The 24,342-nt window shown below is 29.2% G+C and overlaps 6 protein-coding genes across 6 annotated transcripts; 2 read left to right on the top strand and 4 right to left on the bottom strand.

The window, feature by feature from the left end:
* Positions 1 to 3,787: 3,787 nt before the first annotated feature.
* Positions 3,788 to 4,223, bottom strand: Tsp_09557 (oxidoreductase, short chain dehydrogenase/reductase family). The gene is made up of 2 exons (XM_003371304.1): positions 4,023 to 4,223; positions 3,788 to 3,835 (listed from the first exon to the last, which is right to left on the bottom strand). The coding sequence occupies exons 1-2, from the start codon at positions 4,221 to 4,223 to the stop codon at positions 3,788 to 3,790; spliced, it is 249 nt and encodes an 82-aa protein (XP_003371352.1).
* A 3,864-nt stretch (positions 4,224 to 8,087) lies between these two features.
* On the bottom strand, positions 8,088 to 9,217 carry Tsp_09558 (cuticle collagen dpy-7). The gene is made up of 4 exons (XM_003371303.1): positions 9,136 to 9,217; positions 8,996 to 9,102; positions 8,354 to 8,446; positions 8,088 to 8,171 (listed from the first exon to the last, which is right to left on the bottom strand). Exons 1-4 carry the CDS (start codon positions 9,215 to 9,217, stop codon positions 8,088 to 8,090), a joined length of 366 nt encoding a protein of 121 aa, XP_003371351.1.
* Positions 9,218 to 9,841: 624 nt separating this feature from the next.
* Positions 9,842 to 10,679, bottom strand: Tsp_09559 (cuticle collagen dpy-7). The gene is made up of 3 exons (XM_003371302.1): positions 10,599 to 10,679; positions 10,476 to 10,521; positions 9,842 to 10,137 (listed from the first exon to the last, which is right to left on the bottom strand). The coding sequence occupies exons 1-3, from the start codon at positions 10,677 to 10,679 to the stop codon at positions 9,842 to 9,844; spliced, it is 423 nt and encodes a 140-aa protein (XP_003371350.1).
* Positions 10,680 to 13,281: 2,602 nt separating this feature from the next.
* On the top strand, positions 13,282 to 15,744 carry Tsp_09560 (cuticle collagen dpy-7). Its single transcript, XM_003371301.1, has 7 exons — positions 13,282 to 13,315; positions 13,796 to 13,921; positions 14,085 to 14,265; positions 14,449 to 14,558; positions 14,951 to 15,054; positions 15,507 to 15,614; positions 15,637 to 15,744. The coding sequence occupies exons 1-7, from the start codon at positions 13,282 to 13,284 to the stop codon at positions 15,742 to 15,744; spliced, it is 771 nt and encodes a 256-aa protein (XP_003371349.1).
* Positions 15,745 to 18,017: 2,273 nt separating this feature from the next.
* Tsp_09561 (cuticle collagen dpy-7) lies at positions 18,018 to 20,923 on the top strand. Its single transcript, XM_003371300.1, has 10 exons — positions 18,018 to 18,322; positions 18,563 to 18,746; positions 18,798 to 18,924; positions 19,086 to 19,243; positions 19,281 to 19,410; positions 19,432 to 19,520; positions 19,580 to 19,719; positions 19,805 to 19,967; positions 20,022 to 20,124; positions 20,709 to 20,923. Exons 1-10 carry the CDS (start codon positions 18,018 to 18,020, stop codon positions 20,921 to 20,923), a joined length of 1,614 nt encoding a protein of 537 aa, XP_003371348.1.
* A 434-nt stretch (positions 20,924 to 21,357) lies between these two features.
* On the bottom strand, positions 21,358 to 23,865 carry Tsp_09562 (MYND finger protein). The gene is made up of 12 exons (XM_003371299.1): positions 23,846 to 23,865; positions 23,362 to 23,462; positions 23,059 to 23,321; positions 22,832 to 22,981; positions 22,695 to 22,775; positions 22,452 to 22,644; positions 22,268 to 22,323; positions 22,152 to 22,196; positions 21,966 to 22,064; positions 21,794 to 21,913; positions 21,549 to 21,734; positions 21,358 to 21,486 (listed from the first exon to the last, which is right to left on the bottom strand). Exons 1-12 carry the CDS (start codon positions 23,863 to 23,865, stop codon positions 21,358 to 21,360), a joined length of 1,443 nt encoding a protein of 480 aa, XP_003371347.1.
* Between the last annotated feature and the right edge of the window lie 477 nt (positions 23,866 to 24,342).

The raw sequence follows: 24,342 nt of genomic DNA, 5'->3' as shown, positions 1-24,342 counted from the left end.
ATTCGAATAATTTTAAAAATGAAAATTGCTCTGACAATATATGAAAATTCCTCCTTTTTCAGCACAACACATACTTGAAATAGTTGCAACATTTTAAAAGTTGCTTTGTTAAAATTCAATGGGAAAACATAATTTTATAAGAAATAATTGACAACAAACATTTTAAATTTATTGCACATGCTGCATTGAAGACGATTTTTCAATTTCACTTTGCATATAAAAATTCCGTTCATTTGTCATGAAGACAAATTTTTCGTCGCCTATTGTTAAATAATTGACCTGCATTTTAAGATATTTAAAACTGGAATTTAGAATTAAAAAAGCAGTTTACGCAAATTGTAGTATTAAAATCAGTTGCAAGTACAAGTCGTGCAAAGTTATTCATCATAGCAACAAATAAAGCAATGCATAAAATATGATGTGAGCGGTTTTGCAGCTGAAAATCGTATGCAAACGCATATTACACAGATCGAATGAATATTTAGAAGAAAATATTTACTAGGTACTTACAATCGAAGCAATAGCAACAAATTATAACAACATGTCAATTTTTTTTTCATAAAAAATATCCATTAAGAAAATTATGTGCAATGGAGTGAAACAAATTTTTTGAACATTTTTTAAACTTTTTACAGTAATGGGTGTTTTGCAGCAATTACCGTATGATCATTAAAAGAGCTGATAAATTGTCATTTTGAAGCATGAAAATTGCGTACAATTTTCTTAATTTAGCATGATTTTGCATAATTATAATTGGTGGTTTAAGATTTTGAAAGTATTGAATTTTTGTACTTGCAACGATGAATTTTATACAATTGATTGTTGGCCGTTATTTTTGTCAATAAAATTGGTGTCATGTAAAAGTTGTATATCGACTACCGGTGTCACGCTGACTTTTTCAATAAGAAGTGAATTCGTTGCCTTATTGAAATGCGCGACCCAAAGTGAAACGATGACATGCGACAATGTTCAATTAAATTAATAGTTAATATTGGTCCATTAATTCAATTGCTGCCATTTTACAGCAGCTTATAACAATAAGCAAAATTATACAAATATACATGCAAGTATTTATATTTCAATAATTTGATATTAAATTTATCATTATTATTTTCTGAATTAAAGAATCGAAGTAGCAGAATGATTTTAGCTCGTTTTGAATTTGCGTTACCTAATTTTCTTGAAAAAATCAATGAATGAAAAAAATTTGCAAAAAAAGAAGCTTTTTCCTTTTTTACAAAAATAATGGATTATAATAAAGCAAGGCTACGAACAGCTGCGTTACAAAAGTGCTCAAATACAGATGTTGACAAGAGGATAGTAATGCCAAATAGCTAGACAAGGTTATACAATTGCTACTGTCTGGATTTTTGCCAAGGTGCTATCTGCTACAATGCCATTCAGACCGAAGAACAATTGGTCAGCGTGCGTATATTGTTAAGCCTGGCCACTTGCGATGCTCTCTGATTTGCTAATTGCTAACTGCAGAGCAATGCAGCGTGAATGAATTTTTATACTTATCTATTTTTGGCGTGACAGAATGAAAAAAATTGGGTTTTCTTAATGATTAAAACTTTTTAATTTACGCAAATAAAATGCTACTATTTTTCGTTTTATTAATTTGAAGAATAATAAATACAACAAGTACCGTGCTTCAAGAAAGAACATTTGCAATTCAACATATCATATTAGCGATGAAGATGCCAATGAAATTAATGATAAATGCTTCATTTCATAACAATGCTTGTTACTTACTTGATCATGCTGTTAATAAAATTTCATTAATTTATTCATTTGCCAAAATTTGACAGTAATATCAATCAAAGCGATGCTGAAAGGATTATTACTTAAACGGAAAAACTTGAAGAACTGATGTTAATCAAGTGATTATTTATCCAATTAAGTAAGATAAGCAATTTCTTGTTCAGCATATCGTTTTACTGAATGGAATAAAAATATAAAAAATTTTGCAGTAATGAACTACAAATTATAAGCTGAATGGCTTAATGCAACCCAACAACTGTCTGCTAACTAAACATTAGTGAAATTGTTCCCACTTAATCCAGCCATCATAATGCAATAGATCAAATTTCGTTTCAAACGAAAAGAAGAAAATATTCTATTAAAAATGAGGGTAAATGCATTTGTAAAAATTAAAAATAAGTTTTTCATTAATGCTATGCTTGCAAGGACATTAAATTAGTTTTAAAATGGTTACATTTTCTTTTATTGATTTATTGATTTGACTGTAAAAATTTTCCCACATGTAAACTTTTTCTCTTAATCTATCCAACCGTATTTGTTTGAATATCTAGTTTATCTAATTAATGTTACTGAAATCGGATAAATGTTCTGTTCATCTTAGATATAAAAGAAAGATAATTTTACAATATAATAATTACAATCTGTACTGCATTGTGTATATATTTTTAATTTACATTTATTGACGTTAAAAAAACACAACTTTCTGTGCATAAAACATATCCCATTATGCAGTACTTTTCGAATTTTTTATTTTATTGAACATAAATCCGCTTGTGTGTGTGTGTGTGTGTGTGTGTGAAATTTGTGCTTTTTGTTTAATTTTTGCCATGTGTCATTACTTTGTATTAAGGTATCTATCCCGCTGAGAGGATCAATTTCAAAATTTCGATTGATTACTCTCCAATGACAACAACTGAAATAAATAAAACGAACCGTTGATTTCCGTTTTGTGCAGAATTTTGATTTTACATAATCTCTGAAATCAACTTTATATTAAAAATCTAGCTATTTTTTCACTTCAAAAATTACGGTAAATGTAATTTAAGAAAAATAACATAAGCATAACATTTAAATATGTGCCCTCACTTTAACTAGCAGTAAATAAAATTTTCGAATCAATTTCCCAATAGCTTAGCCTGGTTTCATCTGACCTAATTTTTCGATGATCGCTCTTTTCTTGCTTTTGCAAAATGTTCATCATTTTATGCAAAAATTTTCAATCTCAATAATAGGAATGAAAATTTCTCTAATCAGACGAGTCGCTTTTTATTGATCATTGATTCAGCATTCCATAGCCTTAGTATGCAATACTGAATATTTTTCTACACTTGAATGACTGAAATTTCATAAATTAAAAGTTACCTTTCACCCAAGAGAGCCAAGCAGTAATCGTTTCTCCCTCACATCTTGCTTTTCATTAACGTACAAGCTAATAGTTGAAAAAATATTTAGCTCTGATAAACAGACCGGATTATTTTTGTTCTCTTTGGAAAAGCTCCAATGGAATTGACTTACTTGAAAAGTTTTCGTCCTATTGTTGTACAGTGAAAGTGATACTAACTCAATTCATGGATAATAATAATAATAATAATAGACAATAATAATGAATTTTAATTGTCGGCGGCCGCAATCCGTTTTCAATCATCGTACACTCCTGATTAATAATCATATCGTATTTTTAAAACTGCTGTTTAAACCTTGTTGAAATTTCAAACTTAGAATTTTAACTTGAAAATTAATTTGAATGAAAACATGCCATTGTGGCGGAAATAAGCTGCACACGATGCATCCGGCTAGATACCATCTGCCACGGCGATAAGGGCATGTTGTACATTATAGTCAAGCGCAATTGAATAAAAAGGTGATGAAAAATGGGCCATCTTCCAGATGAGCATATCAATCATTGAAAAGCTTCACCTTGGTATTTATTCTCAAAAGAATTAACCGAACCAGATGCCATGTGATCACTGTATGGCATGCATTAGAAATAACAAGTACACCGTAAAATTCAATTCAATTACTACTAAACCAACAGACATTCTGTTCCTTTTTTTTCTAAATGTATATTGACCTGAAAGTAAGCGCGCAGAACAGATATATTTTTAAAATTGAATGAAAACGAATATTTATAAAACATGGGCTTAAAAGCCAATGAAAATAGGAAATTAATTTTTTTATTTGCTCAATGATTTATTCATACACACACACACAAATATGTACGTATGTAATACAATAGAATAAAATGTAATACAACTTACCATACTGTCTCTGAGTTCTTCTAATTTAGCAGCTGATGATAGAGAAGCATCATTTTCTGGTGCATTTAAAACTGTCAGTTTACCACGACCAAATTCCACATTTCGTCTTAACTTATCAAACAATGCAGATTGTTTATTTTCCATTTGTTCACTGTTTGATAAAATGCTAGCACTGAATTGATCCGAAGCAGTAGAATTCATGGTAAAAAAATTTTCTATTCTCTTTTGTAAAAGTTCCCTTAGAACAGTACAGTCTGGTTAGATGACAGGTCTTGAACAATGGAATTGATCAAATTAAAGATTGTTATTGAATTAGCACTGGAATATACATATATATATATATATAGATATAATATGTGTGATTAGTTGTTGACCGATCAAAGCAGTGATTGAACAGAGATTTCGTTAGCCGATGGTTGACCGACCGGAATGCGCGAATGACTAAAACAACTGACAGCAAGTAAAAGGACAAGCAGCCGGCAATGGACAAGCATTTGTCAGATTCGACCAACCAAAACACAGCTTGCAAACATCCGCTAGGGTGCGCTAGTGATGGGTCGAAGTATATGATATTAGTTAGATTGGAAAAATTATACCAGTGCCACGGCAAATTTCAGGTAATTCGAAAAATGTCCTTTACAAACAAAAGCGTGTACTTAATCAACTAGATTACAATGTTCTTGTACGCATTGCATATTAGCAATCGTCAGGTCAACAGTTGGTCATAGACCAATAGGCAGTTTGCAGGATGTTATTTGCCAAAAAATAGCACAACTTTTGAAGTTCACCTATGCATTGTGGTTTTTTCAAGCATACATCTTATCAGAACATTGTCCCTAGGCATGCCTAGATCGGATTACAACTCAAGGTTGTTTTTGAAAAACTTGTTTCCATGTAAAGTACGTAACCGGCTTGACATCCGATGCTTTGATTGACGCCTGCCAATCGGTCGGTCATATAGCAATTTCAAGCCTTGTTCACTGTTGCCACTCTTCACCTGACTTGCTTTTTTCCAGTCTCCACAGTGCAACAATACCTAATTATATGTTGGCATTGCTTTGACAAGCACTCCACTCAAATGAGCAAGGTCATCTTGCCCTATAAATGTGAAATACAAATAAGCAATCAGAAAACCCACAATTATCACTAATATCCGCAATGTATATATATATATATATTCTGCTTTTATGTGACTACGCAAAATTAATAGTACATTAGCACAACAAGATTAACCATAGAATAAATATGAATTATAAAAGCTAGACTAAAATATATTTATCATATAATTTTTGGGATGCTAAGCTGTAAAAATCATCCAATAAGCAAACAGTTCAAATGGCATTTTATTAGAAAGCATTATTCAAATAATGAAAACAATTTGCAACCATGATATTTGCATTTATACTGTTACATGATTTAAGCAACGTCCATACGAAGTGAATAACAGATTGATAATATCAATGATAAATTAATCAACAATGAGGAAAGAAGCGAAAGTAAAAATTATGACAATAAATGATGCTGTTTTGAACTTCTCTGTGATTTGGTATCTCGTATATGATGCATCGATTTCAAGCATATATAGCCTTAATTTTTAACAATTGCTTATGCTGTAAAGAACTCCAAAACTTCAAACTTTAATTGATTTCTTTGTTGATGACTCTGACATTGTTTTTTGCAATGACAAAATTTTTTTCGAACCACAAGTTCAATGTGGGACATATAGTTGTAGTACTTTGACTGATAGCTTTTTCTTATTGAAGCTTTTATCAAATTTACTTACAAAACAAATAAGAAAATGGCATATAAACTGAAAGAACGATGGCCATTAAGATATAAACAAAAAATTGCAAGTTGTCAATATATGATATAGCACATGTACATGAATATGCAGAAGTTGGGATGATATTTGCGCTCTACTTTTTTCTCTGCAGTAATTAAAACTGCCAGGTACTCGATAAAAGCTTTTTATAAAGCAGTAGATATTAAAAAAACAAATTTCTGGCACCTAGAAGTAAAAAGGCCAATAACCCACACTGAAACTTTTATTAACTGATAATTCACATAAATTATAGTGTATGATCATCAGATTATCTTCTAGGTCTTGGTTTGTAACAAATATAAATAAATATGATAACCTTGAAATATTACAAGCATTTTATTAGAAATTCTAAGAAAACAGATTTAAATTTATCAAATTATTGTCTTCGTTGTTCTCTAGCATAATAAAAATAAAGTATTTCAACCTTGAAACCGTTTTGACATAGGGATAAAAACTGCATTCTATGAGATACTTTATGATTCATGATCTATATCATATCAATGACAAATGAAAAGTGAAAATTAGCAATAAGCTATTTTCTAAATAAAACATTTAAAAATTAGCAAGGCTGCTAAATTAAATGCAACGTATTGGGCTGCTCGTCCAGTCTATTCAGCTCTGGGTATAACTAAGCGTTTGTTAGGTACGCTACTTTGCTGATCAAAACACCGAAAAAATAATGTACTCAATTAATTATTAGAATTATTCAAGTTGAATATAACTCAATAACACTGTATACAACTAACGACAGACTATATAAGATCAGGATCAGACTTGAAGCATGCATACATTAAACCGACTATCTGACTTGCTGGACGGCGGTTGTAGCATTCTTTTATACCACTTGTATACTATCAGAGCGGCTGTCTACACGCAGTTTCTGCTGCTTGATTGACAAGGCTCACGGATGGTACGGTACATGCTCTTGCTGTCTGTTTTTCAAGCCAGGAAGGTACAGACCGCAAGCTGTGTCACCATCGTAAAATGAGCATTGCATGGGCTTTAAACTTATACTAAAAGCACTTCATAAAATGTAAAAAAGCATTTTTGAAAAATTACATATTGTGCATATGAATACGGTATATAAAAAGAAACAAAGCAGCTCAGCAATGTTAAAATCAGCACTACAGTATAATTTACAGTGTTAAACTTTTCCGAAAAAGCTGAATAATAATTAAATTCATAAAACTAATTTTCATATATGTAATTTGTATCATACATTAAAACAAATTAATTTTAAAATCTTTTATACATGATGCGCCGAGTTATTTGAAATAGAAACTTGAAAATCATTTACTAATGTAATTAAAAACGCAAACACATCTGAGTATTCATTTTCAAAATTTCTAATTTTACACTTAATTTCATATTGGAAAGAATATTTATTAAATTAAACAAGTTCTTTTTTATAAAATGTTGCATTTAAATTCAGACTGCAAATCGATACATTTTATAAATTTTTTTTCGTTTAAACCTAAATGTGATTTTTAATAAAGTGAAAAATTGAAAAAAAATAAAAGTGAATGATTTGTTATTTTTTAAAATGAAATTTTGATAATAAATAAACATATTGATCTTTCTTCGCAATTTTAAATGTTAAAAAAATTCAATATATTTAAATAATGTACAGCATGTAAAAATAACAGTTAATCAATTTGCGTTGATAGAAGTGTTGTCTTTTTTCTGAGAATTTGAAATGCGTATGATAATTTAGTGAAGTTATCGATTTTAGTGGAAGTCAAAGTTTCATGTAGTCATAGAAACAGTTTGCTTGCATGGAGAAGATGACTGCTGCAGTAAACAAGTGAAGGTTACGTTATGAATAAACGGTATGGAGTTTTCAAGGTTTGTCTAGACATTCGTGATTAAAGCTTATTGAACTAAAGCATTCAGAATAGGCTGTTGACGCAGTGTATTCTGTGTAAACCTGTTTTTCTATAACGCGTGTGCTTCGTCATCATAACTTGGTCAACAATGCCTACTATTGCAAGCATTGGTCAATTACAAAGTGCCGTTGAGCTAGAAAGCATCGCTGCTTCTAGAACCAAAGCTCAGATTTATATAATCATTAATATTCAGCAGTTTTTTTTTCAATAAAATTTATTATCAATCTGTTTATAACTGTATAAGAAATTTGAATTAAATAAGCTGCAAATTACGTTGACAACAAGAATATATGGCAAACGACGCATCAGAACTTTGGATCATTTTGCCATTAGTTGTCTGCGCCGTGCTCATTGCAATCATAGCTGTAATGCCGGTGTTAATTCGACGTTACTGTTTTCATTGTATTCCAGAAGATTCTTGTAGTTGTTGTTTTGGCTGGTCTGAATTTTGCGTCAATACAGCAAATTACTGCTTCTGTAAACCATGCGAATGCGACATCCACGAAGAAGAGCGTATTAGACGTGTGTAAAATATCAAACAAACCTCCTCACTTAACAGTTAAGTATAATATTTTTATGTGTTTTCATTCACAAATTATGCATCTTTTTAAATAAATACGTACGTACACATGTATTTGGATTTCTGTAGACAGTGAACTTTCTTTCCGAGGGAATATGCCTAATTTTTGTGAAATTGACGAGTACTTTTTACTTCGCTTAATTTTATGTTTTAAATGAAGAACTACATCAGTCAGAACGATTATTAATATTAATATTAATATTAATATTAATATATAAGTAATATTTCAAGATTTCATTATTATTCTCTTGCAAAAGTATAATATCACTTTTACTTATCACTAGACCAATTTACGTTGCAACTCAGATGATTTAACAATTTAACTGTTTAAATTACAGCTTTTATAAAAATGTATAAGAAAAGTTTATTAATGTTATTCAATATTTTGCTGTGAAGTTTATTATACTTGAGAACAGTTCATTTTGAAAATGAAATATAGTTTTATCAATTTTTTGCTGAATAAAAATGGAATGCAAAACAAGCAAAACTTCTCATATAAAATGAGCACTTACGTTTAATATATTTAAGTAATTGTCCTTAAAACGTATTTTTGAGAATAAACGTTTTAGAAAATACTTATGATATTGCTTAACATTACAAATAAAAAGTATTATTACGTCATAAATGTGGTGGTGATAATGTTTTAGAATTTAAATTTATTTTATGAAATTCATGTTTCATTTACTTGTCTCAATCTGTAGATATGGCTGTTAAAGTCTTGTTGTTGTAGAATAGAAAAAGAGGTGAGTATATAGCGCATATGAATGGGCATATGAAATTTTTGACCTATAACTGAAGATAAATTAATAAAATGTGCAAACTTACTAGTTTTCATTGAAACAGGTAAGGCGATAAAAGAATGTGTTATCAGCACTTTCAAAAACCAGTCATTAAAACTGCTATTCATATAACACTAAATTACAAAATTTTTAATGCAAACCTATTCGCTAATTGCATGGCTTACGTTTATAAAAACATATACTATAAATACAAAAGCAAGTATAATTTATTAGCTGCTCAAATTACAGTATACTACGTGTATTCGACTTTCACTAATTCATTCTGCAATTATGTTTAAATTTATTTTAATTTGTTTTTAATGTAAATCAAAATTAAAATGTAATTTCTGCAGGTGTGAATATTTTTATTAAACAAATATTAGTAATAAAAATGGATTTATATAATTGATGATTTAAATTGATTCTAACTATAAATATATTATTATTATTATTATTAATCCTCTATTTCAATAATTTATATGTAAATTCATAGCAGTATCAGTTAAAAACAATAGATGGTAAAAGGAACTGTCTAATATCACCTAATTTCGTGTACACTTATTACAGGAGTATTTTGCTTTCCATTTTAACAACTTGTCAATAAATTACTGATGTTGCTTAAATCAAACACTTATTAGGATGCATTTTGAAATGAAAATTCTAAAATCTAAACGATTTGCATATATTATACTTATCAAACAGGGAGTAATTGCAGTGAATAGTTTATTTTATGATATATGAAAGGTTCAGTTTCAGCAATTTTGAAGAAACCACGGACCGGTGAATCCGCCTCTGAAGCCCCTAGCTGGAATTATACCAAGACCTCCGTTTATTGCAAATGGACCTTCCATTGTGTTTCCGCGTAAGTTCAAATCAAGACCAAGAGCATTCCGAAAGAAATTCATACCAAAATTTTGATTAAATCTTGACAAGCATAATCTTCGTTTCGTTTTTTTACCATCAATTTGCAATGTACTGCTCTCCCTAACGTTTTGCCCATTGATGTTTGTCAATTTGTTTTGATATAAAAAATGATCACTTGTGTGTTCTAAAAATTTCGAAATAAGCTTCAAAGCAGTAATGTATAATTTTGAAATTTTATTGTACAAGAGATATGACTTCAACAAATGAATCCATGTAAAATTTATTCCTCATATTGAACAGTATTGAGAAGTTTTCAATTTTTAACATCAAATTATTAAACAACATATCACATAAAAATTGTCACCCTTTGTGAAAATCATTACATAAGCATAAACATCAACAGTTGATGATTGAAAAACAATTAAATTGACAGAAATACCTGAAATGCAATTATAATTGATAATGAAAAGAAGTGCAACACTTATCAGCTTCATTCTTCTTCTGCATGATGTTTTAATTTACTAACGGTTGATTCACATGAAAAACCAGATTTGTACACTAACACAAACTAAATATTGTTATTAAACTTGAATAAACAGCACTTCACGCATGAAAATTTTACAAAATTGAGCCTGCTGTCTTTACACACTGTAGACAAAAAAATGCTCCACCTGGTCTCTTATCGTTGTTGCAGAGTGCAAATTTAGGATTTTTATCCCACAGCATTTATTTGAGAAAATGTATGCAACAGTCACACTCACAATGCAAAAGAAATGATAATTATTACGGCGTGCCAACAAATCAACCAATTTAATAAGTACATACGTTGCTACACGATTGGGCCATCGCTATAGTGATCAACAACAAATAGACAGCGTAAGAAATACAATTATGAAACAAAACTTATGCAAGCATGTTTTAATACGTACTTAATTGTTGTATCGTATTTGTTTAATCATAACCACTCGGTGTATATTACATTTGAATACAAAAGTATTGATTTATTTGCATTAACTGTGTATATTTTAACGAATTTAATAATTATCTTTTTGAATGATTGTATATACCAAAGCGAGGAGTGTTAATATTTAAAAACAAAGTTTAACAAATAATAAATATTAATTGTTTGGCGAAACAGCATTAAAATCATTATGTGTCTGATTTTACGGTAAATAAACGATAAATGTTAAATTTTAGATTAACAAAAGCATTTTTATTTTAACTTAAGCATGCCATTTATTAAAATTAATATAAAATTGATATTAATATTTTCCATAAGTTGCCAAAAAAGCTGGGTTGTGAAAGATATCAGACAATGAAATCAAAAATTACAGTAATAGACCCAAACGTTCATTTAAACATTTGCTTTTATAAAATAAATTTTGGTATAATTTTATCTTTTCAGTTTAATGTATTGTATATTGGAAATTTTAATTTAGAGAAATTGATTTAAAATAAAACATTAATATTATAAATAGAGTTTAAGTTTGTCACTTTTTGTTAATTGTCCTGCATTTCATTTATAAAGAAAAAACAACTGAACTAGTTGTACTGGATTTCTGATTCAGCAAAATAGAATAAATAAATTTTTGCACATAAAATTCAGTGCAGATTTTTATTTTATGGTGTTTGTAGTAGCCTGGTTTAAATTTTTATCAAATATATGAATGAGTGAACTTGTGTTTTCCAGTGATTGAAGCACGTTTAAAAATGATGAACACTATTTAAGATTAATGACAAATTATAACCTGTTTTGTTCTTGTGACCAGCATTTATTTTTTTCACACTGTAAAATTAGTCTGTGTTTCATTTTTAGAATGATTATGATCAGAAGAATTTTAAAAATTAAAGTTTGTATTTCAACAAATTATCGATAGTTTACAAGTGAAGTTGATTGTATTGCTGATAAAATTTCTTACTGTTTTATTTCATACCACACCGAAGTTGTGCGTCTTTTAGTGAGGCAATGAAATTTTTATTTGAAGTATAATTATGCGTCAACGGCATAGTATAGCAGTATAAACTATTTGTTGCATAAAGTTATAGATTTTTGAAAATTAAAGTACATAATTCGTTATAAATTATATGAAATACAAGCTACCTTGAAAATTAGTTTTGTTCATATTTAATTTTGTTGAGATAGATGACGATATTAATGTAAATACATAAATAAACACACACAGTACGCATAAATTTTTCAGGTATGAAATTCTTTTCATTCTTTTGTGAACAAAACAAAACAAAACAGAGCGAACGGTGTCAAAAAAGATACTCCATTTAACCATGAACTATATTATTTATTTTGAATTTCCATTTACTTGGCAAACGCAGTAGCTGAAAAGCTGTAACAACAAATGCACAAATTGCATTCAAAGTAGAAACCTGCTTTTTGTACAATTATGATTATTACTATTATTATGGAAACATATATTTGCAAAAAATAAGTTTTAAAAATGAAAAATGTTTTAAAATAGAGCAGAATTACATTCATATGCGATGCATCAGTACAGTGAAACTGTTAAAAGATGATAATGAAAATTTAGTTAAACTTATTTTCAACAGTTTGCAATGTTAGTTATGCAATAAACATTGCAAAATGACGTGATTTTCAGCATGGACTATATCTAATTATTGGCATAAAAAATGCATTTGCATATTTTTCTTACAATATATTTTAAACTTATAAATTAATATTAACAGTTTTCAGACGACAAATAAGTTGATATTGTCACTTGGGAAACTTTATCTGTTACTATGAATGCATATTGACTTGTTCTAAGCTAATATCGTTCAAAATTAATCCACAGACTGTAATGGATCCGGGTAATTTATCCAAAAATGAGCTTACTTTATTTTTCATTGCTAAAATTACCTTAAAATATGAAATCTTTAATGTTATGTAAAACCTCAAAATGTATATATTTCTTAAATTAAAAAGCATCCTTTCACAACGATCCGCCAAAATGCAGTGCGTGTTGTATGAAAGCAAAAATGGGGCTTTGTTTTCACTTGCATGCATTACATTAATTTAGAAAACCAGGGGTTTCAAATATAGGCATTTTCTTCTAAAACTCTGAGTTTATTAGGGTAAGAGTCGTCATAGATGCTGAGAGTTCAGAGCAATCACGTTTTTGGAACAACCCATTTTGAATAAAATTGGAACGGCTGGTTTTCAAGATTAGGGCATCAGAACATGCTATAAATGTTTAAAACTGCTCGACATAGATTTCATTAATTTATTTTAAGTCCCTTCAATTAACACTGTCTGTAATATTTTTAAAATTTTGCAACTATGCATTCTTTACCCTTTGCCTTGATATTTTTATACATGAATTTGTTATATCCTTCTTGTGGAGATACAAGTGAGTGAATTTGAAAAAAATCGTTTACTTATAAAATTTATTATTTTTTCCCAAACTAAATCACTTCATTTTATTAAATAAATCCTATATTTCAACGGTTGTTTATAATAATACAGTATCCAGGTTTATAAATGATGAAGAATTAATTAATCGAAGTAAAACATTCATGCATACTTCTCCATTTACTTCCCAGAACATATGAAGTGCACTTTAAATCAGTATAATATTTATTTTTTGTATAAATATCTCTTCATGTTTACTCTGATAATTCAGCATATTGAATGTATGAGGATTTTTTCAAATAGAAAATGTTATACAAAGATGCATACATTTGAATGCAAATAAATAAATAAATAAACTGTTATCAACTAAAATAAGATAACGATAATGAATTAAAATAAAAAAACGAATATTATTTATAATACGATTTATATAAAAATGTGTGCGTAAAATGTGCAAAATTAAAAATTCATATTTTAGCTTCATGTACGGACTATAGCTCACAATGCCCTGACTGGGCATCAGGTGGGCAGTGTGAATCAAGTGAGTGGGTGATGAAAAACTGCAGACTTTCATGTCGAAAATGTTTTGGCTCTCTTCCTAAACGTAAGCAGCGTATTTATAAAAAAAGAAAATTTTACTTTATTCAACTTTGCACTTCGCACTACACAATAAACATGCTCTTTTATAAACTGTTTTAGGAGTCATATTTATAATTTTTAAGATCATGGAACCATAGAATAAGAAAAATATTTGTTTAATGTTTTAGAATATGATAAACACTATGTACCATTTGATTTGAAACCTATTGCATTTTTACTTGGTCGTTGGAGATCAGAATTTGGCGGAAAAGCTAGATTTCCTACAATTCCGAACTTTACATATGGTGAACAACTGGATTTTAAATTAAGCGACACTCCATTATTTGGAATGCCATCAATGAACTACAGGTTCTACTTTAATATATTTTAGTCTATTTTGGTTTTAATCTTCTCATATATAACATTATCGTATGTAATTGATATTATAACGTCTGATATAACAAATTGTTCAAATATTATGAAAAAAATGTATATAATTTGTTCCTTTTGTTTATAATATCTCAAACTCATATGATTGAAGAATTACTTTAGCGCCTTTGCATGGGGCATAAACAACAAGGAATCTCTTCATAGCGAATATGGATTTTTTACTGTGAAAAATCACACCAACACTATTGGCTTAACGACAGTTATGAGCAACGGTAAATATATTAAATTTAATATCTATATGCAAGTTTTTTCAGTAATATTGAAAAATTTTTTTAATTTTATATTGTTGACTAATTTGTCAATTGTAAAACATGAAAAACTGTTTGCAATTAATGAATTTTGAAGCATTAAACATGAATGCATGAAAGTTTAAACTGCTATTAAATGAACAACTTTTTAATTTAAAAATTTATTTTTATTTATTACAAATTGCCTTTTTAAAATATTATTTGCAATGAATATCAGTTTAAAAATTCAGTTCAATGAAATATACAAAAATTAAACAACACAACATTTAATCAATAGAAAGTAACAGTGAAAGTGGTTTTATATTGAATGTATTTATAATTTTGTTGTGATAATTACGCTAAATGTTCACGTTTAGGCTTTACGAGTGTTGAAGAAGGACAAGTTTCTGGCAACAAGATTGTATTAAAGCTTGTAGACATTGGAAGAATTAGCTGGAGTCGAGATTTGCCTGTTTTAGATGTAAGTGGCTTGTTTCCATTGTTATTATTTTTTGAAATTCAGTGTAAATAGTGATTTTGTAATTAAGGAATAGTTTTAGACATTAATTTTTTTTGAACATTTAATGTTATTTCAACAGCTGAAATGAATCTTGAATATCATTAATCTGCACAATAAACAGACAGTAGCCCGTTAATTAGTTAGTAGTTGTATTCAGCAGTTGTGAACTGTGTGTTTTTCTTTTCGTGCACGAGTAAACGTTTACACTGTCGCTGTGCGGCGCATACTAGCAAGAAGACAACATTTTGGTCGCTTGTGGTTCATTTTAATGTATTACAAAATTAAAAGGAAATCATCGTATAAATAATGATGATTTACTTGAACAAATTGTATATGTAAAAAGATTGCCACTCAAAACTGCAGCTGAAAATTGTTTTACCACAAACAACAATGCTATGTTTGTTTACTTTCAGATGATTCGAGAAATCACGTTAATTGATCCAACTACTCTAGAGCAAAGATTGCAAATGGAAACGCTCACTCATAAAATGCAAGATCATACTTTTATACGTTATAAAAAAGTTTTTCCTTGAACGTTTTCAGTTTTCCAATTCTATTCAAATTGTTATTGTACAGCGGCAATGTGAAGCCATGCTCAAGATATGTTGTATTGAACAATGCAAATTTTACATTACAGTAATATATAAATAAATTGTTCATAAAATTTTCACAATGTTAATTGTATCCGGCCGGGAAATTCTGAAAATCTGAAAGCAAACAAGCAACGAAAATGAGCAATAAAATAAATGAAATGATATTAACTACCAACGTTGTAATGATAACTGAAAGTTTCAACAAGTGATAAACATTAAATTGTTGTTTTCATTTATCATTGCTTCAGCACAATTCAACGCTGTTCAGCTTAAATACATACGAAGTTGTGACACTTGATTTAAAAGCAATGAACAATGAATTGTTGTTGTTTGTTTAAATGTGTTCGGTCGTTTCAATCAATTATACGGATAACGTGAGAAGAGAAAAATAAAGATAACAAATAATGCAGTTCAGGTTTTATTAGAAGGACATTTTTGAAGCAGTTAGTAAATTATGCACTGCTTGAAAAAATGCCGCGTAAACAGCAATTGACAGCTTTTGGTCAATGAAGCGGCATCGGTCTTCTAAGTTAGCATTATTGTCGTAAATTGTTGTCATCAGTATTACAAATGTTGACCAACGATAAGCAACTGTTATATAGATGATGAATTAGAAGTAAAATTCTTTCCTGCGCTTGCTTTTTGTACCTTTTCGTCGAAACAGAATGTCAAAAACATCCATTTTTAAAGAAGTGAAAAAGGATTCAAAAGCAGAAGAAAAATGTTCATCTAAATCAGTAGGTGATATTATTTATTTATTTATTAGATATTGCTAAAACTGCAAAGTAAAAAAAGCAAATAATATTTGAAAATTTCCTTGAAACAATGCTTAATTTTCATAAAATCTGTGCAAAATTCAATTAAAAATACTAATGCGCGTCTCTTTCAAATATAATAATGGTGCCATAATAAAGCATAAATGTGGTAAATTTGCTTAAACGGAAAAAAACCAAGCTTACTGATTTATTAACAGAGCTCTGCATACGCTGCAAAGTTGTGCGTATAACTTTTCAACAGTTGTGCTTTGCAATGTACAATTAGCACATCTCCTAAAAGTCACTTGACAAATTTAACTATTAAAGATGAACACTTAATTTAACACTTTTAATCAGCAGTTTCTTTTTTAAGCTTTACATTTTAAGTTGTCTCTGCACTGCATCTGCAGCGCTGCGAATTATTAAAACTCAGAACAACAATGACGTTTTTATGCAAAACATGAAGGGCAATGCATCACACACCCACACATTGTACTGTTTTACTTGAATATCCCTTTATCATACTGTCACTACTAATGCATCTGCTTATTATGAACTAAGATGTGAAGTTAAAGATTTAATGAATTGAAACACGTAAAAGTATTTTATATTTCATAGACATACCTTTTCAAATTCATATATGCATTATTTTTATGTATTCACCTGAGCAGGCAAAGCGTGAAATATAAAGGAAAAGGGTAAAGGAATGTACAAAGCGTAACGGAATATTGTTAATTATTTTACAGGAAAACGTTTGTGTTAAAATTACGTAACGTAAAAAATGTTTTAAACATTATATTTTTATTGTGAAAATTCGTACGAAGACGAAGTTTACTGTGATGCGTATGTGAAAACTGTATTCAGCTCTTTAAATAAAACTATCAAAACGGTCAGTTATTGATATTATACTTTGCCAGAGGAATTAAAGCGGTGAATTACATAGATGAGAAACCGTATGCAGGAGGAATAAGTAAAACTTTTTATACAGCTAAGAGTAAAGAATCGATTCACACAACTAAATGACTATTGAAATAAACTAAGTTGAGCTGAAATGTACACATGAATACTAAAATTAAACATTGCGATGCATTTTTTATACTAAATTAGGCAAATGAAATGTATCTTGTCATTATAAATAGTTTGCTATATTTTTCAAGCATTTCAGCATAAATAGACAGATGAAAGATTTTTTTAATTTAATGATAACCTCAACTGAAGGCAATATAATGGAAAAAGTTGTTTACAGTTTCTGTTCAAGTAAGTGGCAATCAAAATGTCAGTTAAACACTGCAGCAACAAATGTACAACATAGGTAAGTCAAAGAGAAAACACTGCTACATATAGCTGAACTTATAAAAATAATAGTTGAATAGTAATGTAATGGATATGTTATATTAATTGAAAAATATAGTTTAATGTGTGCTAATTAAATTTTGAAATGGTAGAAGGAAAATGTTTAATTGTCCGTCCCATTAACAATAGTCCGTTATGCAAATTACTCATTTTGGGCCATTCCTTTTACTACATTACAACGAAACTGAGATAAGACATGATTTAGCTGCATACTTTACGACCCATGGAAACTGATTCTACCTGCCGCTTACCTCCCTCATCAGCGTGGGCTGGTAGAATACCAGCATTACCAGTAATACGGATTTTTCAGAAGAAAAGTTCCGTTTCCTCTTCTTCAACTTTTTGTAGCGCTTCAACAATTGCTCTGGCGTTATGCCTAGCAGTATTTTTTGCAGATCCAGGTTGGAATGTATATATATCTCTTTTTGTAAACAAATCACGCAAATCAAACGAAACACTTGATGCGTTGCGTAGTAGCGAAACAAGTGCAAGAAAACTCTACAGAGAAGCGTGCAAAATCACCTGTAGGTAAGTCATGCTTCATAAATTTTATTTTTTACTTATTAACCGGTTACAAAAGTTATATATTACGCTTGCATTATTATACTAACTAGCAAAAATGAATTGTTTACATTCAAACAAAAAACACTTAACAGCATGTATGATAATTCAGTCATGCAAATAAGTAATTCACTTTTATGCACATTTTATTACTGATTCTTACTACATATATTTTATACCTTAATAATCTTTTTTTTCTTTTAATAGCATTGAAATTGTTGAAAGCATTCCAGATAACTTGACATTTGACTCAGCGATATTACCAAAATCTACATTTGCAGCATGGAATATGCTTCTTGCTTTGGCAGAAAATGAAATCAATATTGCTGCTTATAAGACAAGTCTTAGAGGCAAGCATATTTTAAACAAGCCTGATCTTAGCACGGAAATGGTAAATTAAACATTATAAAATGCAATTACGTTACTTAAAGTTTGTATTTAGGGTGAGAAAATATTTGATCAGTTACTTAAAGCAGGAACTAAAAGACATGTCCGTGTGAGAATGGTTGAAAATTATCCCCCTAAGGATCGTGGCGATAATGCAGATGGTTCAAGTCTAGCTTCTAAAGGTGAGTATGCATTTAAATAATTAATTAATTATTTAATTATAATAATAATACAATATTATATTGTATTATATTATATTATATTATATTATATTATATTAATAAGTTGTTGAAAAAATAGCGGTTTTCGTTAAACAGAATCAATCATCTACAATGCATTTCAGTTAAAAGATACATACATCTTGCAGGTGCATTACATCGTCGGCCTTTACATTTAAAGAAGTATTACGGATCTGGAACAATGCATTCTAAATTTTTTGTTGTTGACGATCGTCATTTTTACTTGGGTTCAGCAAATCTCGATTGGCGTTCATTAAATCAGGTTTAAATTTTATTTAAATAAATAAGCATATTGATAGAATGAAATTCAGAAAATGGAACTTGGAGTACTTGTCTTAAATTGTCCATGCCTTGCCAAAGATTTGAAGCACATTTTTGCTTCGTATTGGAATTTAGCTTCACAGCCATACCTGAGTTTAAATAATAAAAGTATGTGTTTTTCAAAAAAAGATGATATGCTGATCAGCGAAACAGATATCAATCACAAAACACCATTAACAATTCAATACAAAGGAGTCGATACTGATGTATACATAGCGGTGATTTGTTTCATAATTATTATGCACTTTGTTTTAATAGTATTTGTTAGGATTTTCAGGCATCTCCTACTTCACTAAATACTGTTGGTCGTACATGGGATTTGGAAGCCATTGTTTCAGCTATCAGTTCGGCAAAGCGTTTCATTTATATTCATGTAATGGATTTTATACCAATGGTTCTGTATAAAAAGCCCAGAAAGTATGTTTAAAACTTTAATTTGAAGTAAACAACTGTAATATTGTAATAATTATAATAAATGATTTATATAAATAAAATAATTCAGTTACTGGCCAGTAATTGATACGGCACTGAGAAAAGCAGTCATTGAAAGTGGTGTAGAATTGAAAATCTTAGTTGCGGCATTGCATTTTGTTAAAGAAAATTTGGCTTTTCTCAAATCTCTTCAAGCAATTAATGGATGCTCAACTAAAGGAAGCGTAGAAATAGTAAGTCTGTAAAGATTTTGTGAGAAACCATTTAATTAAAATAAGTCATTTAAGAAAATATTTAATGTTCCTGCGATTACGGCATTTCAAAGACAGATTGCTAGAGACCGTCGAACTCATAACAAATTTATGGTCACTGAAAACACCGTTATAATTGGTAAATTTGAAAATTCATTATTAATATTTAATAATAATAATAATGTAATTAACTAATCATATTACAGTTTAAACCTGTTTAGGAATTATTTAGTATCAGTCATTCAGTTTCAAGTCATCGAATTAAAAATAGATATTTTTTAAAAGAACAGATTTCCATTTTTATTGAAAAAAATGTTGATATATTTTTCTTTACCAATAATTATATTAAAGTACTGTGTTATGTTTAGTTATTCTGTGCAGTTTTTTGTTAATTATTATTCAGTCTTTGTCAAGCCTATTTTACAGAAACATTTACAGAAAAAAAATTAAGGTTGAAATATTATATGACATGCATGAATAGCCTACAGTAAACTGACGTTTCAGTAATAAAACATAAAACAGTAAATCCTGCAATAATGCTTAGTAATGATTGTTGTAATACACACTGCATAGATTTCATGAAATGCTGACAGTTAATATTTACACCGTTTTCTGTATTCCATAATAAATTAACTAAATCATAATTATTAATATTTATTGTCGATGAAGATAATTATTTTTACATGTGAAAATTATAATAAATACAGCTGTTTTTTAATTGAGGCACGTCAAACTGGTCTGGAGATTACTTTACAACTACTACAGGATTAGCGCTAGTTTCTCATCAAAATGGTTTGAATCGACCTTTCGTCGATAGCATTCGTGAAATTTTTTTGAGAGACTGGAAATGTCCCTATGCTCATGCATTATCAACTTACATACAACATTGTTTGGAGAACAATAATAACAGTATCATGTGCGAAAACAGCAAAACTTGAAACTGTTTTAATTTTCAATTTGAAAGCCCACTTTATCAGTTGTCTCATAGTATATAGTTCCGAAAATTAAAAAGCTCAACAACTAAAGCATAAAGTTCAGACGTTAATGTTTCACTGTCATTGAAATTATATTCTGACCAAATTTTCATTTTTGTTCTATTGATAAAAAATAAACAATAAGTTATCCTGTTTACTTATTTATTGATACTTTTGATTCAATTCTCAATAAAAATTTTCATTGCAAGCACATTCTGGAAGCTTAAATATTGTGTGCAGCTTAAAATATGGTGTAGTAAAATGAGAATTGTGCTTAACTGTGAAAATGGTGACACAAATAACTTTTTGAAATATTAATATTCGAATAAATAAATTGCATGCACTGATCCTGTTATTCACTGGATAACACTACTGATCATTGTTAAACAAATTTTCATTTATGTTTCTTGTTTCTTTCGACGACATTTGCTTCGGTGCTCTTGCCAGTGGCTGTGTTGACACTCAGGAGAACAATACTGAGTACTCCAACAGCAATGATAAATTGCTTCTTTCTGGCATTTCACGCACTTAAACCCACAAGATATATACGGTTCTCATTTACATATCAAAAAACGAAAAAATTTATTACCCATTGTTGTTTTTTAGCGCTCGATATTTCTGCCTTGTTATGTTCTAGTAAAATTTGGATTTCTGTTCTCAAACGTTCATTGTATTCATTATCCATCAGAGTCTTAATCGAGTGCAACTGTTTCTTGTAGTCTTGCACTGCACTCTGATGTTTCTGTTGTCGTAGACTTTCAAACTGTTTTTCCATCTAAATATAATACAAGTACATCATTTCATCATGTAACATAATAAGATACCTAGCTGTACCTCATACATCTCCTCGACTGCCATCTTTTCTAATTCTACATAAAACAGATCTCGATAATAGTTATTTAAATCTGTCACGGCTACACGATAATTCTCATCACAAGAACATCCGTTGGTTTCCTTAAATGTCATTAGAATAACCTTTTAAACATAAATTTTCAAAAACACTTACTACATTCTTTTCACTTGGCAAATAATTATCTGAACCTGAATGCACGGGTTTCCTGAACATCTTAAACTGACCTTTCCGTTGTTTTTCTTTTTCAGAAAACTAAACAAAAAATTCAAAAGTAATAAATTAACCGATATCAAAATTCAACCTTGCATGCAAATCAAAATTGAAAAAAAACTTAAATACCCTAGCAGCAAAGCGGCGTGGCATTATACTTTGCAAAGTCTTCACCTGAAAGAAATACAGTGTAAACCGCAAAAGATATTACAAATTTAAAATCATTATTTTCCCTAGACAAATACCTGTGTATCCACTTCCTTTAATAAATCAGTTGCAAGTTTCGCCATAGCACTATCTCCTGCAAAAAATGACATTAAAATTGCATTACGTAACAGTATATAATCAATAATCTTCTTATAGAATTCTCAATAAAAAAATATTCTTCTTTAAAAAATGACAAAAACCACGTAACACGCTTCGACATACTTCCAAATACGATGAAAACATTATGACGCAGAAGCTGAAAATCGTTGAAAAAGTCGGTGGGATTCAAATATTGCATATTCCGTATTTTTCTATCAATTAAGTCTAGATCAATGTGGTTAGCAATCAGCATGCGATACTGTTCATCAGAGACTCCACTCTGAGGATGCGGCAAAGTACCAAACTGACCATTGGCCTAAATTATAAACATAATAAATTTTGAAAGTACATTATAAAACTGTTTACCATTTTTTCAGCACTTTGCAATATTTTGGAAAGACATGGTGACAAAGTTTCCAAGTTACAGGGAGGTTCTTTTTCTATTTCCTATAAATTTATCTACATTTAACAACGGTTCATTTAAAATTTAATTTGGTTTGTACTTGACAAGCATTGCAGAGAAGCACTGCAGGATTAGCTCGAAGTTCAGCACTTATGCATGACGAATGATATACTCGAAAACACTTAGTACATGGATACAATTGGCCTGCAGCATGACATTCAAAACAATACCAATCATGCTCTCGAACAGTCTGAAATTAAAATTTTCAGAATGAATTATTAGCCATAATCAATCTATAAATCTTCTTACAGATAAAAAATTTCCTACCTCATCAGTGGCAATAGGAACTTGATAAATATGCTGTTCAATATCCTTATCAAAAACACAGTTCAGTAGTTTGCTGCTCACGGAATCATCTAAACGTGCTTTAGTTTCGTCTGCTGTCCAACGAAATGTTTTGTCCATATTCAAAGAAATATTTTGCAATGTCGCTGGTAATTTTGCAGATGCAAGATGGTTCAAAATAGTCCATAGCTTATGAGCATATTCAGATGTAGCAGAATGAGAATCCGCCATCTCTTTCAGCTTCACTATTAAAACAAACACATTTGAAACAAAAGTAAAAATAACTCCTAACCATAACAGACAAAACAACAGGATTATATGAAATTAAATTCCTTGTAACACAATTACTATACAACTCAACTAACATTAAGCATAAGCGTATTATTCTAAAATATGCAAGGTAATAAACTTGATGTTTATGCTATAAATCTCAAATTATAACTGAAACATACACACAACTATCAAGTATTAAACGTAATGTAAAAAACTGTCAAAAAAATCAGATCACAATTCAAAACTATTAAAATGTGTGTATTGATATACATAGATGTAAATTTAAGCATTGAAAAGCTAATTGTTTGTCACCTAACCCAACCTTAAAACATGCACATTTAATGAATCAAAAATTAAAACATTTTAACAAGAAAACAACACTTTAATAGATATGCAAATAGAAACTTTTCATTTGACAACAAATCTTAAATTTATAACAAAAATGCAGTTAATCATATAGTAAGTTGGCAATGCAGTAGCAGGTAATAACAAAAACCTGTTTGAAATAAAAGCCATGTAGCAAAAATAATGAATAACAGGCGTTTAAACAACAACACTTATAAAAATTTTACAGAGTGACCCACTTTAATTAATGCTTTTCATGTTACAATATATTTTATTTAAAATGAATATTAATAAAAGTAATAAAATTTTAAACAATATTATTTTTTATTAATAAATAACATAAAAATATTTTTTAATATAATTTATTTATTTAAAATTCATTTCATATGGGCATACTGTAAATGCTTTCATAATGCTTTTGCTACTTTTGCTATGAGTTAATGATATAATAAGCTTAGATGAAAAATGAAATATATTGCATTTATTAAATTATTTTCATATGTTATGAAACTTTAGTAATTATAACTTAATGTTTAACATGTAATAATAAATTTTTTGTTCTCTGTATTATTAAATAACATACCAAATTATTGAAAGCAAAAAAATAAAAACAAGCTGTCTTTATTTTAAAATTTTGTTGCGCATGTT

This window comes from Trichinella spiralis (assembly GCF_000181795.1).
Source record: "Trichinella spiralis strain ISS 195 chromosome Unknown Scfld9, whole genome shotgun sequence".
Classification (NCBI taxonomy): Eukaryota; Metazoa; Nematoda; class Enoplea; order Trichinellida; family Trichinellidae; genus Trichinella; species Trichinella spiralis.
This window is presented reverse-complemented; position numbering and strand designations above follow the sequence as displayed.